The 22,733-nt window shown below is 48.5% G+C and overlaps 1 protein-coding gene across 1 annotated transcript in view; it reads right to left on the minus strand.

Moving 5' to 3' along the window:
* Window positions 1-22,733, minus strand: part of cplane1 (ciliogenesis and planar polarity effector 1) — a 248,313-nt gene that overhangs the window by 8,014 nt on the left and 217,566 nt on the right. Inside the window, exons 53-61 of the mRNA XM_069915448.1 lie at window positions 21,858-21,939; window positions 14,976-15,386; window positions 8,694-8,724; window positions 8,365-8,502; window positions 7,131-7,287; window positions 5,908-5,972; window positions 3,658-3,811; window positions 3,517-3,575; window positions 68-238 (exon numbers count right to left, since the gene is read on the minus strand). Coding sequence (XP_069771549.1) covers window positions 68-238; window positions 3,517-3,575; window positions 3,658-3,811; window positions 5,908-5,972; window positions 7,131-7,287; window positions 8,365-8,502; window positions 8,694-8,724; window positions 14,976-15,386; window positions 21,858-21,939 — 1,268 coding nt within the window. The remainder of the gene's footprint in view (window positions 1-67; window positions 239-3,516; window positions 3,576-3,657; window positions 3,812-5,907; window positions 5,973-7,130; window positions 7,288-8,364; window positions 8,503-8,693; window positions 8,725-14,975; window positions 15,387-21,857; window positions 21,940-22,733) is intronic.

Genomic DNA, 22,733 nt, shown 5'->3' on the forward strand with positions numbered 1-22,733 from the left:
CCTGCAAGTGGCCATTCCTCTCGTTGACCCCGAGATGCACTCGGTACCAACCGCATCCCTCACTTACCCCCTGGGCGTGCTGCCCGAGCCACTCCGTCTGTGCTGAGCGGATTTCACTGGCTTGTCCCCTCGAGCCCTGACCACACTGGTGGGGAGCTGGACAGTGTCACACAACATCTCGCTCATCAAGGTGAGGGCTGCCTGGGCTCGCTGCTCGTGGTGTTCAGCCAAGGTGACCCTGGACAGAGGAGATCCCATTAAACATGGTCAGTAAAACCAGCCACAAGAACACAGAACATTCCAGTATACTTCAGGCCCTTTGGCCCATGGTGTTGTCTGAACCCAGGTAACCTGCTCCACAACAATCTAACCCTTCCCTCCCTCACACAAATAACTCTCACTTTTACTTACATCCATGTGCCTGTCTAAGAGTCTTTTAAACGTCCCCATTGCACCAGTGTCCAGCAACACTCCGGCAATGCATTCCTGGCACTCACGACTCTACGCAAAAAAAAAATCTTACCCCTGACGTCTCCCCTAAATCTTCCTCCTCTCACAAGGGAATGCAGATACACACAGAATATTTTTGAAGAGGTAAGAAAAATAATTGATGAGGGCAGAACGATTGAGGTCCTGGACATTGATTTTTGACAAAGTTCCATGTGTGAGGCTGGTTCAAAAGGTTAGAACACACAGTGGGAGAGTCGAGGACAAGAGGGCACTACTTCAGGATTGAAGGGCATCGCTTAGAACAGAGATGCAGAGGAATTTCTTCAGAGGGTGGTGAATCTGTGGAATGTGTTGCCACGGCCAGTTGTGGAGGCCAGGTCATTGGGTGTACTTAAGGGAGAGATTGATAGGTTCTTGCTTACCCAGGGCTATGGGGGGAAGACCAGGGAGAGGGGCTGAGGGGACAGTTTCTTGTACAATCAAATGATAAATAACTTTGAGTGGGAGAATGGATCAGCCTGTGATGGAAATATGGGGCAGACTTGATGGGCTGAATAGCCTATTTCCACTCCTATGTATTATGACCCAGATTACGTTGGAAAGTAGGACCATGACAGATGCAGAGGAGGGTTGGGTTTGTGATTGGAAGCCGGTGACCAGTGCTGCAGCCCTCACTCTATTCTGTGCATGAATGATGAACCAAGCAACACTCCACTTGTGTATCTCCAGGAGTGACCTACTGCATCTGGTGCTCCCGTTGTGGCGCTCTCTGCATCGGAGAGACTGGGCGCAGACTGGGAGATTGCTTCATTGCACACTTTCACTCTGTCCGCATCAGTGACAGTGATCTCTCAGTGGCCAACCATTTCAATTCTGTATCCCACTCCATGCTGACATGTCTGTCCTTGGCCTCATGTACTATCCCACCAACACCACGTGTAAACTGGAGGAACAACACTTGATTTTCCATCTGAGCAATCTCCAACCGGATGGCATTAACATTGACTTCTCTGGTTTCTGCTAACCTGCTCTCTGTCCTCCCTCCCTTCCCCATCCCTCTCCCTTCTTTCCCTCAGATGTCCACACCCTTCCCTCTCCATTTCCAGAGCCATATTTCCCCCCCCCCCCCCCCCCCATGTGCCTCTGTGCCCTCCTTCCCTTCTCCACCTATTACCTCCTGCCTTTGGGACCGGCTTCCACCCCCCCCTTCCTCCACCATTTTATTCGGGTGTCTGTCTACATTTTGCTTATACCTTGATGAGGGGCTCGAGCCCAAAATGTCGGTTCGGTATCTTTATCTTTGCTATGTAAAGTACACAATTTGCCTGCTGAGTTTCTCCAGCGTTGTTTTTACTTCAACCGTGATGTCTGCAGACTTTCACGTTTTACTTCTCCCTCATCCGGCAATCCATTCCATTCACCCACCAACCTCTGTGTAGAGATCAATGCCTCACACAAAGGTTTTCTTGATATTTTGGCTCCTCCAACAATTAAATTCAAAACTAGTGCTGGTACAGAGGTGCCAATGCACAGCACAGGAAAACGATGAGAGAGTTGTTAACTCGGCCAGTGCCATCACGGTCATCAGTCCCCTCTCGAGGACTTCTACAAGAGGTGATGCCTCAAGAAAGCAACCTCTATCCTCAAGGACCCTCCCTACCTGGACCATGCCCTCTTCACACTACTATCTCGGAAAAAAGGAACGGGAGCCTGAAGACAAGCAATAAGCGGCTCACGGACAGCTTCTTCCCCTCTGCCGTCAGATTCCTTTCTCTTCTTTGCACTAATTTATTTTTTTTTAATGTAATTTACAGCTTTAATATTTGCATGTGATGCTGGCACATGTTCATGACAATAAATTCTGATGGGTAGTGGGGAGGGTTGAGGGTTGTCAGGCTACAAGACAACATCGATCAGTTGGTAAGATGGGTTGAAGCTTGCCAAGTGGAATTTAATACTGAGAAATTGGGGTGTCTCCCTTTGGATGGATTGCAAAAGTTAGAACACACACAACAGGTCAGGCCTGAGAGAACATTCAGGAATGGGTGACATGATTATTATAGCAGATAGGGCAATGCTTTTACAGTGCCAGAGATTGGCACCAGGGATCAAATCCGGCACTGTCTACATGGGTTTTCCCCAAGGCCTCTGGTTTCATTCTACTGTTTGAAATGTACCGAGGGTGTAGATTAATTGGGTGTAAATTGGGTAGAGGGGTAGGTTTCTGATGTTTAGAGGGATGGTAGGAAGAATTCTCTCCCCAGAGGGTAGTTGGAATTGGAACACAGTACATCGAGGCAGGGAATGTCATTGTCCAAGTTCTGGGATGGGCAAAGACGTGTACCAAAAGAATCTAAGAGCAGGATTGTGATGTTGAGGCTTTATACGGCCCTGGTGAGAGCTCACTTGGAGTACTGTGAGCAGTTTTGGGCTCCTTGTTTAAGAAAGGATGTGCTGACGTTGGAGAGGATTCAGAGGAGGTTCACAAGGATGATTCCAGGAATGAAAGGGGTATCATATGTGGAGTGTTTGATGGATCTCGGCCTGTACTCATTGGAATTCAGGAGAATGAGGGGGGGATCTCATTGAAACATATTGAATGTTGAAAGGTATGGACAGAGTAGATGTAGGGAGGTTATTTCCCAAGGTGGGAGAGTCCAGGACAAGAGAGCACAACTTCAGGATTGAAGGGCGTCCATTTAGAACATAGAGGAATTTCTTCAGCCAGAGAAAGGTGAATCTGTGGAATTTGTTGCCACAGGTGTTTGTGGAGGCCAGGTCATTGGGTGTATTTAAGGCAGAGATTGATGGGTTCTTGACTAGCCAGGGCATCAAAGGTTATGGGGAGAAGGCTGGGCAGTGGGGCTGAGTGGGGAAATGGATCAGGTCATGATTGAATGGCAGGGCAGACTCAATGGGCTGAATGGCCTATTTCTGCTCTTATGTGTCATGGTTTATGAGAGTCAGCATGGACATGATGAAGGGAAGGGCCTGGCCCTTGGCTGGGTGACCACTTTACACTGAACTGCTTGCTCAGTGCTGACACTATGAACTAGTAAGACCTACCTTTTCCTCATTGCCTTTTTCTTCTGGTTTTCTTTGATTTCTCGGCTGGTGAAAGCTTTCTGTGAGGAAAGGATGGTAGACGTTAGTACAATGGTAATGCGATGGAGCCAGCAGTGAGGAGGGCAGAACAATCTCCCTCACCCTCTTGTCCTTGGGAAGGTAAGGTCTTCTCTCCCGTTCCTTCAGTTCTTCCCGATGTCCCAGATATGCCTCCAGCCTCTGCTGCCTCTTGCATTTCATCCATTCCTGAACCTCCTTTCGTTTCTGCTCAGATTTCTTTGGCAGCTTCGAGGATCTGTAGCAATGTATCCAAAACAAGAGTGGAGGAGACATTTAGCCAAGGATTTAAGAAAGTACATGTAAATGTAGACATACAGCACGGTAAAAGGCCAATCTGGGTCATGAGTCCACGCCACCCAATTAACCACAACCCCCAGTACATTTGGAAGGGTGATAGGAAACCGCAGCTGCCGGGGAAAACCCATGCAGACAAAGGGAGAATGTACAAACTCCTAACAGACAGTGCGGGATTTGAACCTGTCCCCCAATCGCCGGTGCTGTAACAGCAATGTGGTAACCGTACCACAGAACAAAATTCCCTCTACCTCTGGGCGGCACGGTTAGCACATTGCTTTTTTTATATATATTAAAAATTTAATTCTAACAACATGACAGAACTAGACAAACTCTATACAGAACTATATCTAAACATACTATTTACATTGTGAAGCATTCAGGATAAGTAGTACATCGTCACCGCACCTCTCTTACATGCAGTACATCGACACCGCCCCTCTCTTACATGCAGTACATCGACACCACCCCTCTCTTACATGCAGTACGTCGACACCGCCCCTCTCTTACATGCAGTATATCGACACCGCCCCTCTTACATGCAGTACATTGACACCCCATCAACACCACCCCTCTCTTACATGCAGTACGTCGACACTGCCCCTCTCTTACATGCAGTACATCGACACCGCCCCTCGACACCCCATCAACACAGCCCCTCTCTTACATGCAGTACATCGACACCGCCCCTCTCTTACATGCAGTACATCAACACCGCCCTTCTCTTACATGCAGTACATCGACACCGCCCCTCTCTTACATGCAGTACATCGACACCGCCCCTCGACACCCCATCGACACCGCGCCTCTCTTACATGCAGTACATAGACACCGCCCCTCTCTTACATGCAGTACATCGACACCGCCCCTCTCTTACATGCAGTACATCGACACCGCCCCTCTCTTACATCGACACCGCCCCTCTCTTACATCGACACCGCCCCTTTCTTACATGCAGTACATCGACACCGCCCCTCTCTTACATCGACACCGCCCCTCTCTTACATCGACACCGCCCCTCTCTTACATGCAGTACATCGACACCGCCCCTCTCTTACATGCAGTACATCGACACCGCCCCTCTCTTACATCGACACCGCCCCTCTCTTACATCGACACCGCCCCTCTCTTACATCGACACCGCCCCTCTCTTACATTGACACCGCCCCTCTCTTACATCGACACCGCCCCTCTTACATGCAGTACATCGACATCGCCCCTCGACACCCCATCGACACCGCGCCTCTCTTACATGCAGTACATAGACACCGCCCCTCTCTTACATGCAGTACATCGACACCGCCCCTCTCTTACATCGACACCGCCCCTCTCTTACATCGACACCGCCCCTCTTACATGCAGTACATCGACATCGTCCCTCGACACCGCGCCTCTCTTACATGCAGTACATAGACACCGCCCCTCTCTTACATCGACACCGCCCCTCTCTTACATGCAGTACATCGACACCGCCCCTTTTACATGCAGTACATTGACACTGCCCCTCTCTTACATGCAGTACATTGACACCGCCTCTCTCTTACATGCAATTTATAGGTTCAGATTAAAATCTGGTTTTCACTATTGACAACATTCGATCCTCTCAGGGTCCCACCATTCCTGGAACTCGCCCACCCATCCCCTCGGATGCCGCGTACTCTTGTTCTAACAAGCACACAGGCCCTTATGTCACCCTGAAAGAGGGGCAACACAATGCTATTACAGTATCAGTGACATGGGTTCATATCCACACTGTTTACAAGCAGTTGTACGTTCTCCCCATGTCTGCGTGGGTGTAAATGGGGGGCACGGGTTTAAATAGCTGGAAATTATTTCTACCTTGTTGGAAATATAATTTAAAATACATTCCGCACCAAGCTCTCTTAAGAGGTACATACACAGTAAAGTTGCCTCTATAACGGTCTGCCACAAACCTCCAGGGCAGGGCAGGATGGCTGACACACTGGTGCCAGCTTGTGCATGGATACCTTTCTCCCACCACAAACGTCTGATGTTTGAACACAGCTGCGTTCTCACACCACCAAGATCTCGTCATCCAGGTGCATGAGAGCCCGTTCGGTTACCTCTCCTTCCCCCTGAATCTGCAAGTTACACAGACAGCTCTTAGAGGAGCTATATAATCTCTGGTGAGAATGCACTTGGGAGGATTGTGTTCAGTTCTGGTCACCTCATTACAGGAAGGATGTGGAAGCTATGGGGAGGGTGCAGAGGATTTACCAGGATGTTGCCTGGATTGGAAAATAAACACAGCAAGGGCATTTCTCTTTGAAGCGTAGAAGGATGAGAGGAGATTTAATAGGTCTGCAGGATGATGAGAGGCATCGATAGGGTGGACAGTCAGCGCCTGTTTCCCAGGGCAATAGTAGCAAACACCAGAGGACATGTGTACAAGATAAGTGTAGGAAAGTTTAGGGGAGATATCAGGTGTGTGTGTTTTTTTTTTTACACAGAGAGTAGTGGGTGCCTGGAATGCCTTGCCAGGGGTGATAGAGGAGGCTGAAACATTAGGGGCAGTGAAGAGACTTAGACAGGCTCATGGATGCAAGTGAATTAGATGGGTGTGAGGTAGGGAAGGTATAAGTTGTTGAGTAAGTTTATGTAGGTGGGCATACTGTGATTTTGGTAAAAACACAAAATTGCAGGAGGAATTCAGAAGGTCTCCATGGGAGGCAAAAATATATAACTGACGATTCAGGCCTGAGGCCTTTGTCAAGGTATCAGCGAAAAGCAGGCAGGTGCTTGAATAAAAAGGTTGGTGGGTGGGGGGGGGGGGTGGTGGAGGGGAAGAAAGGGCAGGGATGGAGCACAGGCCAACAGACAAAAGGCGATAATTGGATATGGATAGGTGGACACGAGAGGGAAGGTAAGAATTGATCGGGGCAGGGGGCGGTTCTGTGAATGCAGAGCTGGAGAGAGAGCACGCATTAGAGTCGTCACCTTTATTTGTCGTTCATACCATGCTCGCATAATAAAGATGAGATAGTGTTTCTCCAGGACCATGGAGCAGATTTACATAAATATAAGTTAAACACATTGAAATATTAAAATATTAAGATGTATACTGTAAAAGTTCACAGTACACTATCCACATCTGTACTGGGAGTTCAGGAGCCTGATGGCTGTTACCCAATCCAGACGTGAGGGCCTGAGTGCTATGGTACCTCCTACCAGATGGCAGAAGGGAGAACAGTTTACATGAGGGGTGTGTGGAATCCTTCACAATGTTTATTGCCTTTCACCTGCATCGAACGTTGTAGACGTCCTTCATGGTAGGAAGAGCCCCAAATGAATTTTTCTGCTGACTTCACTGTCCTCTGCAGGGTCTTACGTTCAGAGGAGGTCCAGCTTCCAAACCGGATGGTGATGCAGTTGCTCAGGATGCTCTCGATACATCCTCTGTAGAATATAGTGAGGGTGGGAGATGAACTTTCCTCAGCCTTCGCAGGAAATAGAGGAGCTGCTGGGCTTTCTTGGCTACGGAGCTGGAGTTAAGGGACCATGTGAGATTCTCTGCCAAGTGCAACCCAAGGAACTCGATACTCTTGATGACCTCAATGGTGGAGCCATCAATGGTCAGTGGAGTGTGGTCCCCCTGGGCCCTTCTGAAGTAGACAACTATCAGACACAAGTCGTTGGCTCTGTACCAGTCCGTGAGCGTCTGCACCTCATCTCTGTCCGCTAACTCTTCATTCTTACTGATCAGGCCCACCACGTCGTGTCATCAGCGAACTTGATGTGGTTCAAGCTGTGTTTAGCTGCACAGTCGTGGGTCAGCAAAGTGAACAGCAGTTGACTAAGCACAGCCCTGGGGGGGGCCCGTGAACAGCAGTGGACTAAGCACAGCCCTGGGGGGGGGGCCCGTGAACAGCAGTGGACTAAGCACAGCCCTGGGGGGGGGGGGCCCGTGAACAGCAGTGGACTAAGCACAGCCCTGGGGGGGGGGCCCGTGAACAGCAGTGGACTAAGCACAGCCCTGGGGGGGGGTCCCGTGAACAGCAGTGGACTAAGCACAGCCCTGGGGGGGGGTCCCGTGAACAGCAGTGGACTAAGCACAGCCCTGGGGGGGGTCCCGTGAACAGCAGTGGACTAAGCACAGCCCTGGGGGGGGGGCCCCGTGCTGAATGTGATGGTTTTGGAAGTGTTGTTACTGGAAAGGAGAAATGGGGAAAGGGGAAATAGGGATAAGGGAAAGGGAGGAGGATGAGGGAGGGGGAGTTGGGTGGTTAACGGAAACCAGTGAACGCCATCTGCTTGGAGAGTGAGCTTTGTTCCTCTTATTTGCGGGTGGTCTTAGTCTGGCAGTGCATGAGTCCTCGGACAGCATGTCGGCAAGTGAATGGAACAGGGAAATACAGAGGTGGGATGACAAGGCGTACGACAGGGCCACAGGGGACTGTCAACCAGTTGAAGGGTCGACACTTGCCGACATGCCTGCAGTGGCAGGCTGAGAGTTGACACGGTGACACCACACACCTGGACAGATGCCTGGCCTGCCCCTCGGTCAGGCCCAGTGCCTCGGCTGACAGTTTGCCCTCGGTGATCAGGTCGCTGATGATATCGCTGACTCCACTCAGGCCACTCCAACCGAGCCAGTCCTCAAGGGAGCTGGAGCTGTAGGCGGAAGAAATAGAGGGGCAATGGGAGATAGAGAGGGGCGGCGGGAGACGGAGGGGGGCGGCGGGAGACGGAGGGGGGCGGCGGGAGACGGAGGGGGGCGGCGGGAGACGGAGGGGGGCGGCGGGAGACAGAGGGGGCGGCGGGAGAGAGAGGGGGGCAGCGGGAGACGGATGGAGGTTCCTCACCTATCCTTTCTTCTGCTCATTCTGATGGGAGCTGTAAGGCAATCAGATTGTAGAGTTAACTATGCTGGGGTAATTATATGCAAGTGAAAAGGGAAGCCCTTGTATCTCACATCTTCATAAGACAGAGGAGCTGAAATAGGCCATTCAGCCAACCGAGTCTGCCCCACCATTCGATCATGATCTGATCCATTTTCCCACTCAGCCCCACTGCCCAGCCTTCTCCCCATGACCTTTGATGTCCTGGCTGATCCAGTATCTATCGATCTCTGCCTTGAAATAGACCCAATGACCCAGCCTCCACAACTGCCTGTGGCAACAAATTCCACAGATTCACCTCCTTCTGGCTAAAGAAATTCCTTCCCATCTAAGCTGACACCCTTCCATCCTGAAGTTGGGCCCTCTTGATCTCGACTCTCCCACTGTGGGGAACAACCTTCCTACATCTACTCTGTCCACATCTTTCAACATTCAAAATGTTTCAATGAGATCCCCCCTCATTCTCCTCAACCATATAACCATATAACCACTTACAGCACAGAGCAGGCCAGTTCGGCCCTACTAATCCATGCCGTAACAAATCCCTACCCTCCTAGTCCCACTTACCAGCACCCGGTCCATATCCCTCCAGTCCTCTCCCCTCCATGTAATTATCCAGTCTTTCCTTAAATGTAACCAATGATCCCGCCTTGACCACGTCTGTCGGAAGCTCATTCCACATCCCCACCACCCTCTGCGTAAAGAAATTTCCCCTCATGTTCCCCTTATAATTTTTCCCCTTCAATCTTAAACCATGCCCTCTAGTTTGAATCTCCCCCACTCTTAATTGAAAAAGCCTATCAACATTTACTCTGTCTGTCCCTTTTAAAATCTTAAAGACTTCTATCAAGTCCCCTCTCACCAGTCTGCACAACCTTTCCCTGTAACTTAAACCTTGAAATTTTGTCAACATTCTCGTGAACCTTCTCTGCACTCTCTCTATTTTGTTTATATCTTTCCTATAATTTGGTGTTATATGGCGAGCTCTCCACTGGCCACCGTGACAGAGGTGCACCAAAGAAAAGGTACAAGGACTGCCTAAAGAAATCTCTTGGTGCCTGCCACATTGACCACCGCCAGTGGGCTGATAACGCCTCAAACCGTGCATCTTGGCGCCTCACAGTTTGGCGGGCAGCAACCTCCTTTGAAGAAGACCGCAGAGCCCACCTCACTGACAAAAGGCAAAGGAGGAAAAACCCAACACCCAACCCCAACCAACCAATTTTCCCCTGCAACCGCTGCAATCGTGTCTGCCTGTCCCGCATCGGACTTGTCAGCCACAAACGAGCCTGCAGCTGACGTGGACTTTTTACCCCCTCCATAAATCTTCGTCCGCGAAGCCAAGCCAAAGAAAGAAAGAATTTGGTGACCAAAACTGTACACTGTACTCCAAATTTGGCCTCACCAATGCCTTGTACAATTTCATCATAACCTCCCTACTCTTGAATTCAATACTCCGATTTATGAAGGCCAACATTCCAAATGCCTTCTTCACCACACCAACTACCTGAGTATCAGCCTTGAGGGTACTATTTACCACAACTCCTAAATCCCTTTGTTGCTCTGCACTCCTCAATTGTCTACCATTCAATGTATATGACCTATTTAGATTTGCCTTTCCAAACTGCAACACCTCATACTTATCTGTATTAAATTCCATCAGCCATTTCTCAGCCCACAACTCCAGCCTTCCTAAATCACCTTTTAATCTACGGTAATCTTCCTCACTGTCCACAACACCACCAATCTTTGTGTCATCCGCAAACTTACTTATCCAATTCTCCACCCCTACTTCCAGATCGTTAATATATATAACAAACAATAGTGGATCCAGGACCGATCCCTGAGGAACTCCACTAGTCACCGGCCTCCAATTGGACAAACAATTTTCTACCACTACTCTCTGACACCTCCCATCCAACCATTGCTGAATCCATTTCACTACCTCCTCATTTATACCTAATACCTCCACCTTTTTTCCTAACCTCCTGTGGGGAACTTTCTCAAAAGCTTTACTAAAGTCTAAATAGACAACATCCACAGCTTTCCCTTCATCAACCTTTTTTGTAACCCCCTCGAAAAACTCAATCAGGTTTGTCAAGCATGATCTACCCCTGACAAAACCACGCTGATTACTCCCTAGCAATCCCTGTACCTCCAAATATTTGTAAATACCACCCCTCAGAACACTTTCCATCAACTTGCCCACCACAGACGTCAAGACTCACGGGCCTATAATTCCCAGGTTTACATTTAGTCCCTTTCTTAAACAGCGGAACCACATGCGCCACCCTCCAATCCTTTGGCACTACCCCCGTGGCCAGTGACATCCTAAATATCTCTGTTAATGGCCCCACTATCTGTCCACAAGCCTCCCTGAGTGTCCTTGGGAATATTTTGTCCGGTTCCGGAGATTTATCCACCTTTACCTTTTTTAACACAACCATCACTACCTCCTCGGTTATCCTTATATGCTTCATGACCTCCCCACTATTTTTCTTTACTTCAACTGGTTCAATATTTTTTTCCCTTGTGAATACCGAGGCAAAGAAATCATTCAAACTTTCCCCCATTTCCTCAGACTTCTCACTCAGCCTACCCTCGCTATCTACAAGGGGTCCAATTTTATCCCTCACTAATCTTTTACTTTTAATGTACTTATAGAAACCCTTTGGATTTATTTTTACTCTGTCAGCCAAAGCCTCTTGGTGCCTTTTTTTGGCCTTTCCAATTTCTTTCTTAAGATTCCTTCTAAACTCCTTGTAGTCCTCCTTCAAATTGTCAGCTCCCTGTTCTTTATACCTCTTGTACACCTCCCTTTTTCTCCTAACCAAATTTCCAATATATTACATCGACACGAGTCCAGGTCGAGAGCTGACAAACCTCCCTCATATGATAATCCTTTCATTCCCGAATTATTCTTATGAACCTCCTTTGAACACTCTCCAATGTCAGCACATCCTTCCTTAAATGAGTCCAAAACGGCTCACAATTCTCCACGTGAGATCTCACCAGGACCTTAAAAAGCCTCAACATCACATCCCTGCTCTTATATTCTATTCATCTTGAAATGAACATCAGCATCGCATTTGCCTTCTTCACCACCAAGGACTCCCAGGTCTCTTTGCATCTGGGGAATTTCAATTTTCTCCCCACTTAGAGATAGTCTGCTTGTTTATTTATCTCTGACTGCAGAAGTCAACCGTGCCTCCTCATAGACTGTAACAATCAATATTGCAGATGCTGGAACTGGGAATTGAACCTCAAAAGGCTGGAGGCCCTCAGCAGTTCAGGCACATTCAAGGAGAGTCACACGTGCCAAGTGTTTCAGTACCAGGACTGGAGAAGAGAGACGAGCACGGGTAAACAGGAGTCGGCAGATAGTGGAAAACGGGCTGGTGGAGCTCGGCAGAACAGGCAGCATCCATGGGAAGCAATGGACAGTCAGTGTTTCGGGCAAAAGCATTCACCAGGAAGAGTGAAAAATCAAGTTTGTTTCTGTGCACAGAGACGCTGTGTGAGGGGTGCGTGGAAGAAAGGGACCATCTTAAATCAGGAAGATGATATCTGCTGAGACCACACTTACAGTATTGCGTTCAGTTCTGGTCACCTCATTACAGGATGTGGAAGCTATGGCGAGGATGCAGAGATTTACCAGGATGGTGCCTGGATTGTAAAACAAGTCTTATAAAGCAAGGTTTGCAGAGCTGGGACTTTTCTCTTTGAGGAGAATGAGAGAAGACTTAATAGAGATCGACAAGATTCTGAGAGGCATAGATAGGGTGGACAGCCAGTGCCTGTTTCCCAGGGAAGGAATAGCAAACTCCAGGGGACATGTGTACAAAGTGAAGGGAGGGAAGTTTAGGGGAGACATCAGAGGTAAGTTTTTTCCACACAGAGTTGTGGGGGCAGGGATGGTGGTGGAGGCTGGGACATTAGGGGCATTTAAGAGACACTTGGATGGAAGAAAAATAGAGGAATATATAGGTTGTCACAACATTGAAGGCTGAAGGGCCTATACTGTGCTGTCATGTTCTATATTCCTTAAAAGGGGATAGCTTCTCTGTGTAATAAGACCACAAGATATAGGAGCAGAAGTAGGCCCATTGAGTCTGCCAGTCCATATCTAGTCCCCAAGCTTCTCCCCATAAACTTGATACCCTGACAATTCAGAAACCTATCAATCGCTGCCTTAAATACACCCTGACCTGGCCTCCACAGATGTCTGTGGTAGCAAATTTAAGAGGGTTACCACTCTGGCTAAAGGAATTCTGTTTTAAATGAGAACCCTTCCATCCTGAAGTTGTGCCCTCTTGTCTAGACTCCCCTTCCATGGGAATCCATCTTTCGACATCTACCCTGTCCAGGCCTTTCAACAATCAAAATGCTTCTATGAGGTCACCCCCTCATTCTTCTGAACTCCAAAAGGTGATTCATGCCCAACAGGTCAGACAGAACTGGACTCAGCTGCAGTAATGGAAGGCACATGGGCAATTCTGAAACAGAACCAACAAAGGTGTTGCTCGTGTTGGACAGTCCGTCTCTGAGACCTGTGGGCAGCACCATGCCCAGACCGAGGCAAGAGGCACAGATCCTCAAGCTTACAGTGGGCCTCACTGAGACAGTACAGACTGATAGGTCAGAATGGGATGGCGAGCAATGGGAAGATCACAGTCATTTCTGTGAATTCAGCGCAGGTATTCTGCAACACAATCACCCCATCCAAGATATTGGCACCTGTATCAGCAGAGGACATGAGGGGTTGTACTCAGGGGAGCTGCGAACAGACGCAGAGCAAACACCCCTCACTGAGGAGAAGCAGAGGAGCCGACCCTACAGGGAGGTGACCGCAGTGGCTGACCAGTGAGGGACTCCGTGGTTGAGGGACCCACACAGGCTGAGGGCGACTTGCAGTCAGGGGAGCTGTGAACAGACGCAGAGCAAACACCTCTCACTGAGAAGGAGAAGCAGAGGAGACGACCCTAAAAGGCGGTGACCGCGATGGCTGACCAGTGAGGGACTCAGTGGTTGAGGGACCCACACAGGCTGAGGGCGACTTGCAGTCAGGGGAGCTGTGAACAGACGCAGAGCAAACACCTCTCACTGAGAAGGAGAAGCAGAGGAGACGACCCTAAAAGGCGGTGACCGCGATGGCTGACCAGTGAGGGACTCAGTGGTTGAGGGACCCACACAGGCTGAGGGCGACTTGCAGTCAGGGGACCCACATGGGCTGCTGGAGACCAGCTCACAGGAACCAGTTATCGGAGCCGAGATTCGAGAGAGCGCTGAGGGCAAGAAGGGCTCCCAAAGGGTCTTGGGCGCCGAAGAGTTCCTGTTCGTGTCAAAGATCTGGATAATGGAGCTCGGGTTGTTGATGGATCGAACAGGAGTCTGTGCGGCTGCAGTGGCTACAGGAGTGTTGGAGCTAAATCTACAGACACTCAGTGACTCTGAAGGGACTCTCCTTTGCTTCTCTTTCTCTGACTGTAAGGGGTGCCAGGCTCATAGGGGCTCTTTGTTTGTCTTGTGGCAGGCAGAAGTTAAAGTATATTACATGACAATAAAAGGAACCTTTGAACCGGCCTGGTTTGTCCAGTGTTGAGAGCACACTGCTGTCTGCAGGGTTCGAAGAAGTGTGCATAGATTGCTGCTTCATCTGGAAGGCATGGGTCTCTGGACGATGGGAAGGGAGGAGGTGACACAAGTATTGCAAGAGAGAGCGTAAGATGCCACTTTATTTCACCAGCCACTCCCACTCTGTCATGGATCTGTGCCTTCCTGTACTGCCACAGCACCTCATTGTCCACCTGGACGGAGTTTCCAACCGGAGCTAAATCACCCCTTCTTTCCACTGTGTCAGAACTGCTATCAATTCCTTCTCTACCAGGACATCTCCCACAGTCCCACAGTTAGCAACATTTAACCCAGATACAGAGGGAGAATCCATATGAGGAGAAACACAGAACTACAGATGCTGGAAACCTGGACAAACAATGAGATGCAGCAGGCCTCGCAGCTCCCACCTCCCATGCACCCAGCACCCTCCTTGCAAGCACCTAGCACCCTCATAACTCCCACCTCCCTCACGGCATTGTAGGGGTTCAAGTCTGCACCCTCATTCCTGGGCTTATGGAATGTTCAGTCATCTGCTGAGATCTGCCTTGTTCTCACTGTTGTAACCTGTTGAACTCTAAACTCCACCTTCTGCTGAGATCCCCTTTGCCTCCCCACCCCGACAGCAGTTACCGGCAGGTAGTATGAGGTCCTCGGCAGGGGCACGTGTGGGTGTGTGGTGTTGCAATCGTCTAGGAGCTGCACCAATCTGCAAATTCTGGTGATGACTTTGCTTGGGTTCCTCCTGGCTACGACCAGGCTGGGGCATGAGAGGGCACGAGCTCACACCCCTACCAGACACTGGGATAGCCGCAGCAGCGAGCACCCTTGGGGACCCACGGGTCTTGGCAGTGCCGTGAGCTGGAGAGGGGCTGCCTGAGCCCAAACACTCGCACCACCCAGCAGTCACCTGTGGCCCCCACCCGCCCTCAGCTGCTTTCTCAGATGGGACAGGTGGGGGGGAAGGGGGATCCGAGCCCTCACCCGCATGGTAAACCCTGTCCATGGCCTTCTCATCTGCACGATCACAGGGTTGGGCATGACCTGCAAAACAAAACAGGAAGACAATGTTGCAACTCTACAAATCTTTGGTGAGACCGCACTTAGAATATTGTATTCAGTTCACCAGGAAGAGAGAAAAATCAAGTATGTTTCTGTGCACAAAGACGCTGTGTGAGGGGTGTGTGGAAGAAAGGGACCATTTTAAATCAGGAAGATGATCTCTGGTGAGACCACACTTGGAGAATTGCGTTCAGTTCTGGTCATTATAGGAAGGATGTGGAAGCTGTGGAGAGGGTGCAAAGGAGATTCATTAGGATGTTGCCTGGATTAGAAAATAATTCTTATGAGGCAAGGTTCGCAGAGCTGGGACTTTTCTCTTTGGAACGTAGAAGATGAGAGGAGACTGAATAGAGGACTACAAGATTATGAGAGGCATAGATAGGGTGGGCAGCCAGCACCTGTTTCCTGGGGAAGGAATAGCTAACAGCAGAGGACATGTGTACAAAGTGAAGGGAGGGAGGTTAGGGGAGATATCGGGGTAATTTTTTTTTTTTTTTAAATTTTTTTTTTTAAACGCAGAGTTGTGGGAGCCTGGAATGTCTTGCCAGGGACAATGGTGGAGACTGAAACATTAGGGGCTTTTAAGAGACTTTTAGACAGGCACATGGATGAAAGGAAAATAGAGGGTTAAGTTTTTTTTAAAATTATGGGTCAGGACAACATCGAGGACTGAAGGGCCTGTACCGTGCTGTAGTGCTCTATATTCTACAAAGGGTGGTAGGATCATCAGCAAGTTTGAATTGCAGTCTCTCAGAAGGAGGGTGGTAAAACTGAAAGGAGTTTCAATAACACAAGGCAGGAAGAGATGAACAGCTGGGGAGAAAGGAAACAGCGCTTCACAGCTCGTACGATCACACAAAAAATCTCAGGAAGAAACTGAACACAACCTCCCGAAATGATTCAGCTCAAAACTTCAACCATTCTTTTTCTCCCATTGATGCTGCTCGGCCCACTGAGCTCCTCTCACAGAGCAAGTTTGGCTTCAGATTCCAGCGTCTACCATCTCTCTCGTGTCTCAGAAATAAGGGCACCTCGCTAGGCTGAATCAGAGTAGGGTGGACAGAGTAAATGGTAGAGAGCAGAGAGATGTGGGAATACACATTGGTCTTCATAAATCAAAGTATTGAGAACGGGAGTTGGGATATTATATTTTAAATTTCGACATACAGCTCGGTTACAGGCCCTATCAGCCCATGCCATCCAATTTTTGAAATTGTACAAGAAGTTTTTTTATTAAAGGTCAGTGAGATACTAACAGAGGACATGGATTAGGAGTGAAAGGGGAAAGATTTGGGGGTAACATGAGGGGGAACTTCACACACAGAGAGTGGTGTGAATGTGGAACGAGCTGCTAGCTGAGGTGGTGAATGTGGGCTCAATTTTAACACTTAAGAAGAATTTGAACAGTACATGGATAGGAGAGGTATGGAGGGCTATGTCAGTGGAACTCGGCAGAATAATAGTTTGGCCTGATTCAGTGCTGTAATGTTCTATGGTTCCAAGACATTGGTGATACTAAATTTGGAGGATTGTGTGCAGTTTTGGTCACCTAACTACAGGAAAGACATAAATAAGATTGAAAGAGTGCAGAGAAAATTTACCATGACGTTTCTGTACTTGAGGAGCTGAGTTACAGGGAAAGGTTGTCTTGGTTAGGACTTTATTCCCTAGGGCATTGGAGAATGAGGGGAGATTTGACAGAGGTATACAGAATAAAGGGGAGGGCAATGGGTGGAAAAGAGGAAATGTCTACCACTGGGAGGAGTGATGGAGCTGCTGTGTCAATGTAATGTGTCTAACCCAGTGAAGTCTAACTAACTGCAACTGAGGCCGCACACAGATGTAGAAACACTGGCAGCAGGGCTGCACAGTTAGTGCGATACTATTAAGCACTCTGCGTTTGAATCCCGTGTCGTCTATAAGGGGTTTGTGCGACAGAGTATTTAGAGGTGTTTTGGGAAGAATTATTAGAGCAGGTGGCACACAAACATTTTAAAACAGAATATTTGCAAGACTTTTACAGAATGCTTTTTGCAAAAAGAGCAACAAAGTTGCAGCATACAGCTTGCCTGGGAGAGCATGTGATCTTTGCAGGCAGACAGAAGAGTTTTGCTCTCAGAGAGGGAGGGTGTGAAACAGAGAGAAAGGAGACAGAGATCAGTTCCAGAAGGAGAAAGTTAGCAAATTTTTGGAAGACTGCCTGGTCAAAGGAAAAGACTGGCTGTCTGAAGGTGACTGAAAGAAGGAGGATCATCTGGAGAACCCTGAAGGGGGCAAGTTTCGTCAGCAAGACTGATTAAGAAGGAATCAGGTGCATATGTCCTGGAACAAAAGGAATCTCTCTCTGAAAACCAGCAAGAACCCTCCTGAGTGGTAACCATTTGCCTGTTAAGCACCAAAGACTGGTGAACTTTGTTAATGCTAACTTCTGTGCACAGAACAAGAATTGCCTGCAACCAGTGAGATTGGACTGTGATCCAAAGAACTTTTCTAATCTTAAATACACATTACACACACTGGAGGGATTAGAGGGGGGATTAAGTAGGTTAGGTAGGTTCAGTAATAAGTCAAAGTTTAATTCTGTTTTCTTGTTCAAACATAATTAAAAACAACATTTGTTTAAGTAACCCTGTGTTGTGGAGCAGATCTACTGCTGATGGATTTTCGGGTCCTCTGGACTTAGCGCGATGCTATTACAGTGCTCTGGGTTTGAATCCCATGCTGTCTGTGAGGAGTTTATATGTTCCTCTGGGTGCTCAGGTTTCCTCCCACTCTTCGGAAATGAATTGGGGGTTGTAGGTTAATTGGGGTATTTGGATGGCACGGGCTCATGGGCCAGTAGGGCCTGTCACCATACAAAAAGGTTGGCCTTGCTAGTGCCAATACTCCAAATTTGGCCTCACCGATGTCCTTTACAACATCCCAACTCCTGGATATTGAACTGTACAGGGTAAAGGAAGCAAAGGGGGTAAATATGGAAACTATAGTGATAAAGAAAGAGGTAGCACTGGAGCTTTTGAAACATATAAAGGTGGATAAGTCTCCAGGTCCTGACAGGATTTTCCCCAGAACCTTGAGAGAAGTTAGTGAGGAAATAGCGGAGGCTCTGGCAGTGATTTTTCAAATGTCATTAGAGACGGGTATCGTGCCGGAGGATTGGCGTGTTGCGCGTGTGGTTCCTTTGTTTAAAAAGGGTTCGAGGAGCAAGCCTAGCAATTCTCGGCCTGTAAGTTTGACGTCTGTGGTAGGTAAATTGATGGAAAGCATTCTTAGAGATAGTATATATAAGTATATGGAGGGACAGGGACTGATCAGGGACACTCAACACGGATTTGTGCATGGAAGGTCGTGTTTGACCAATCTTGTTAAATTTTTTGAAGAGGTTACTAGGAATGTTGATGAGGGTAGAGCAGTGGATGTTGTCTATATGGACTTCAGTAAGGCCTTCGATAAGGTTCCGCATGGGAGGTTAGTTAGGAAGGCTAAGTCCTTGGGTATTAATTTGGAGAGAGTAAAATGGATTCAACAGTGGCTGGAAGGAAGTTGCCAGAGAGTAGTAGAAGATAATTGTTTGTCAGGATGGAGGCCGGTGACAAGCAGTGTACCTCATGGTTCAGTATTGGGACCATTGCTGCTTGTCATATATATTAATGATCTGGAGGATGGGGCGGTAAATTAGATTAGTAAATATGCAGATGATACTAAAATAGGGGGAATTGTGGATGATGAAGAGGGATTTCAAAGATTGCAGAGGGATTTAAACAGCTTAGAGAAGTGGGCAGAAAGATGGCAGATGGAGTTTAATGCTGATAAGTGTGAGGTGCTTCATTTTGGAAAGAATAATCAAAGCAAAACATATGTGGTAAATGGGAGGGCATAGAAGAATGCAGTGGAGCAGAAAGATCTAGGAATAACGGTGCATTGTTCCCTGAAGGTAGGAACGCATGTGGATAGGGTGGTGAAGAAGGCCTTTAGTATGCTTGCCTATATAAATCAGTGCATAGAATATAGGAGTTGGGAAGTAATGAAGAAACTGTACAAGGCATTGGTAAGTCCAAATTTAGAGTACTGTGTGCAGTTCTGGTCACCGATTTATAGGAAGGATATTAACAAGATAGAGAGAGTGCAGAGAAGATTTACAAAAATGTTCCCTGGGTTTCAGCATCTGGAATACAAGGAGAGATTGAGCAAATTAGGTCTTTATTCCTTGGAACGTAGAAGGCTGAGAGGGGATTTGATAGAGGTGTTTAAGATAATAAGAGGGATAGATAGAGTTGATGTGGAAAGGCTTTTTCCCATTGAGAGTAGGAGAGATGGATACAAGAGGTCATGGGTTGAGAGTTGACGGGCAAAGGTTTAGGAGTAACATGAGGGGGAACTTCTTGACTCAGAGAGTGGTTACTGTGTGGAATGGGCTTCCGGGAAAGGTGGTGGAGGCAGGGTCAATTTTGTCATTTAAGAGAGAGTTGGATAAGTATATGGATGGGAGGAGGATGGAGGGATATGGGCAGAGTGCTGGTAAGTGGGATTAGAGGAGGGCACTTGGATCAGTGCAGACTAGAAGGGCCAAATTGGCCTGTTTCAATGCTGTAATTGTGGTTAAGTGGTTACATGGTTATAGTCACTGGTTTGATCTATAAAGGCCAATATGCCAAAAGCTCTCTTTACAACCCATGACAGAGCATACCCGACGGGCCAACTTCTGCTCTTACATCTTGTGAATCCGATCCACCTGTGACACCACTTTGTGCAGGCAGAAGAGTTTGTGTTAAATTGGGCATTGTGTATGGCCCAGACAAGGTGATCCTGTTACTGTGCTATGTTCTCAGCAGCGCACACATGGTGAGCTCAAAGGCCTGTGTAGGTGCCGTTGAACTCTACAACTCTCTAAATTCATCAGTAAATAAAAGCCACAGTAAAGCACAGGAAATTAGCAAAGAATTTCCAGTGTTCAACGAAAGTTGGGCAAATGTTTCTCTGAGGTTGCTCTGAAGCAACTGTGGGCAGACGCTTACATCTCTCCTTGAACAAGGGGTAACACGGCCCAGAGCAGACTTCACCACCCTTCAAGGTGTAGAAACACAGCACAGTTCAATCTGTGGCGAAGGAGATGGCTCAAGGCTTCAGGCTGCCCACCAGGGTGGGTGGGACCTGTGCAAGAGGGATGGGTTGTTCCCGAACCAGAGGGGGAACAGTGTCTACTGCATTCAGCTTGGTGGGTCTGAGAGTAACAACCTGAATCTCAATTTAGACAAGTCAAAGGAGATGATCGTGGACTTCAGGAGGACCAGGAACAACCACCCCCCACTATACATCAACAACTCTGTAGTGGACAGAGTGGAGACAACAAGTTCCTTGGAGTTCACTCAACTAGTGACCTATCGTGGACACTCAATATCTCCTCACTTGTCAAGAAGGTTCAACGACAACTGCACTTCCTGAGAAGACTGAAGCGGGCAAGGCTACCGGCCACCATCATGTCAACCTCCTATAGGAGCTCTATCGAGAGCACCCTGGCCTGCTACATCACAGTGTGAGTACGGTTGCTGCAGAGAAATGGATTGTGGGTCAATCCACAGGACCGTAAGAGTGGCAGAGAAGAAGCATTGGAGTCTCACCACCCCCTCCCCATCGACGTGATCTACCAGGATTGTTGTCTGAAGAAGGCACGCAAAATCATTGAGGACCCCTTCCACCCTATAAAGGAGCATCTTTCAGCTGCTCCTGTCGGGGAAGAGATCCAGGAGGATCAGAGACAGCACCACCAGGCTGAGGAACGGCTTCTTCCTACAGGCAGTGAGAATGGTGAACGATCAAAGGAACTGCTCGCACTAACCATCCAAGATTCTCATATTTACGAATCAATATATATTTATTTGTACAGATGAAATACTTGTCCTGCATGTGTATTGTTTGTCTGTGTATTATGTCTGGTTGTGTGTCTGCGTGTTTTGCACCAAGGAGTGGAGAACGCTGTCTTGTCAGGTTGTACTTGCAGATGACAATCAACTTGACTTGGATGGGGAACAGTGTAGGGATGTGCTGCTGAGGTACGTGGGTGGTTCACTCTGACCATGAATGAAGACGAGGGCTAGAAGAGTTAGATTGGCCATCTCCCTCGGCAGTACACTGTTCTGCTCGAGGGCTATCGCTGCCAAGTGCTGGAAGAGGGATGGTGGCACGGCAAGGTTCCCATGTACCAGTCTCACCCTGACAAAGTATGTCTTTGTTTAAGTACCGTTCTGTGGGATTTTCTTGTGGTTGAGCTCCTGCCGTTCACAACAACAAAAGGAAGTGGAAGGGGGAGGAGAGGATGTGGAATCACAAGGCTTCCTGCTCCATCCCCTTCCCCACCCCCATCTCCGTCAGATAGTATCAGTAGCCACCATCTCTCTGCCACCCCCGCATCCTGATACTGAGACACCATGAAGCAGTCACAAACAGCCAGCGTACCTGGTACTGGAAGTGAAACGAAGCAGCCTCCTGGTCCCTGCAGATCAATGGCACAGCCCAGGTGCTCGATAGTGTTTATCAGCTGTTGGCAAGAGCAGACCCTGGTCAGTCAGACAAGTAATTGTAGCCATGAAGCCAGTTCCTGGTTATCTCCTTTAGTGTCAGACACGCCAGCTCAGAGGGAAAGATGAGTGATCAAATCCTAAGGTGGAGGACGGATCCAGATTCTACCCCAACACCAAGATGACCGACCTCTGTGATGTGGAGTGTCCTCTGCTCAGCCATGGCCTTGTTACCTCCATCCCACAGCTGGTCAGCCTCTGGTACTCTGCATGCTGACCCAAGGAGTTGGAAGAAATTAGTGGTGAGGTACTGGATAATGTCAAGACAACCAGGGAGGAGGTGTGAGCAGCCTTGGTGTGTATTAAAGTGGCCACATCCCCAGGGCCTGATGAAGGGCTTCCTTGCACCTTTCTGAGGGTCATGGGCTTTCATTAAAAGGTCAAAGCAGGGTCTTTGAATATTTTCAATGCTGAGGTGAATGGGTTCTTAACAAGATGAGAAGGGGGTGGGGTTAAAGGTAATCAGATTGTCCATGATCGCATTAGATAACGTAACAGGCTCAAGGGGACAAATGGCCAATTATTGCTCAGTATCTTCAACCTTTCATCTTCCAGCCTTTTCCTCCTGGGAAGCTCCCTCCCCACTGGGAAGCTATCTCTCCACGAGGAAGCTCCATCCCCACTGAGAAGCTATCTCTCCACGAGGAAGCTCCGTCCCCACTGAGAAGCTATCTCTCCATGAGGAAGCTCCCTCCCCACTGAGAAGCTATCTCTCCACGAGGAAGCTCCGTCCCCACTGAGAAGCTATCTCTCC

Source organism: Narcine bancroftii, chromosome 1, assembly GCF_036971445.1.
Source record: "Narcine bancroftii isolate sNarBan1 chromosome 1, sNarBan1.hap1, whole genome shotgun sequence".
Classification (NCBI taxonomy): Eukaryota; Metazoa; Chordata; class Chondrichthyes; order Torpediniformes; family Narcinidae; genus Narcine; species Narcine bancroftii.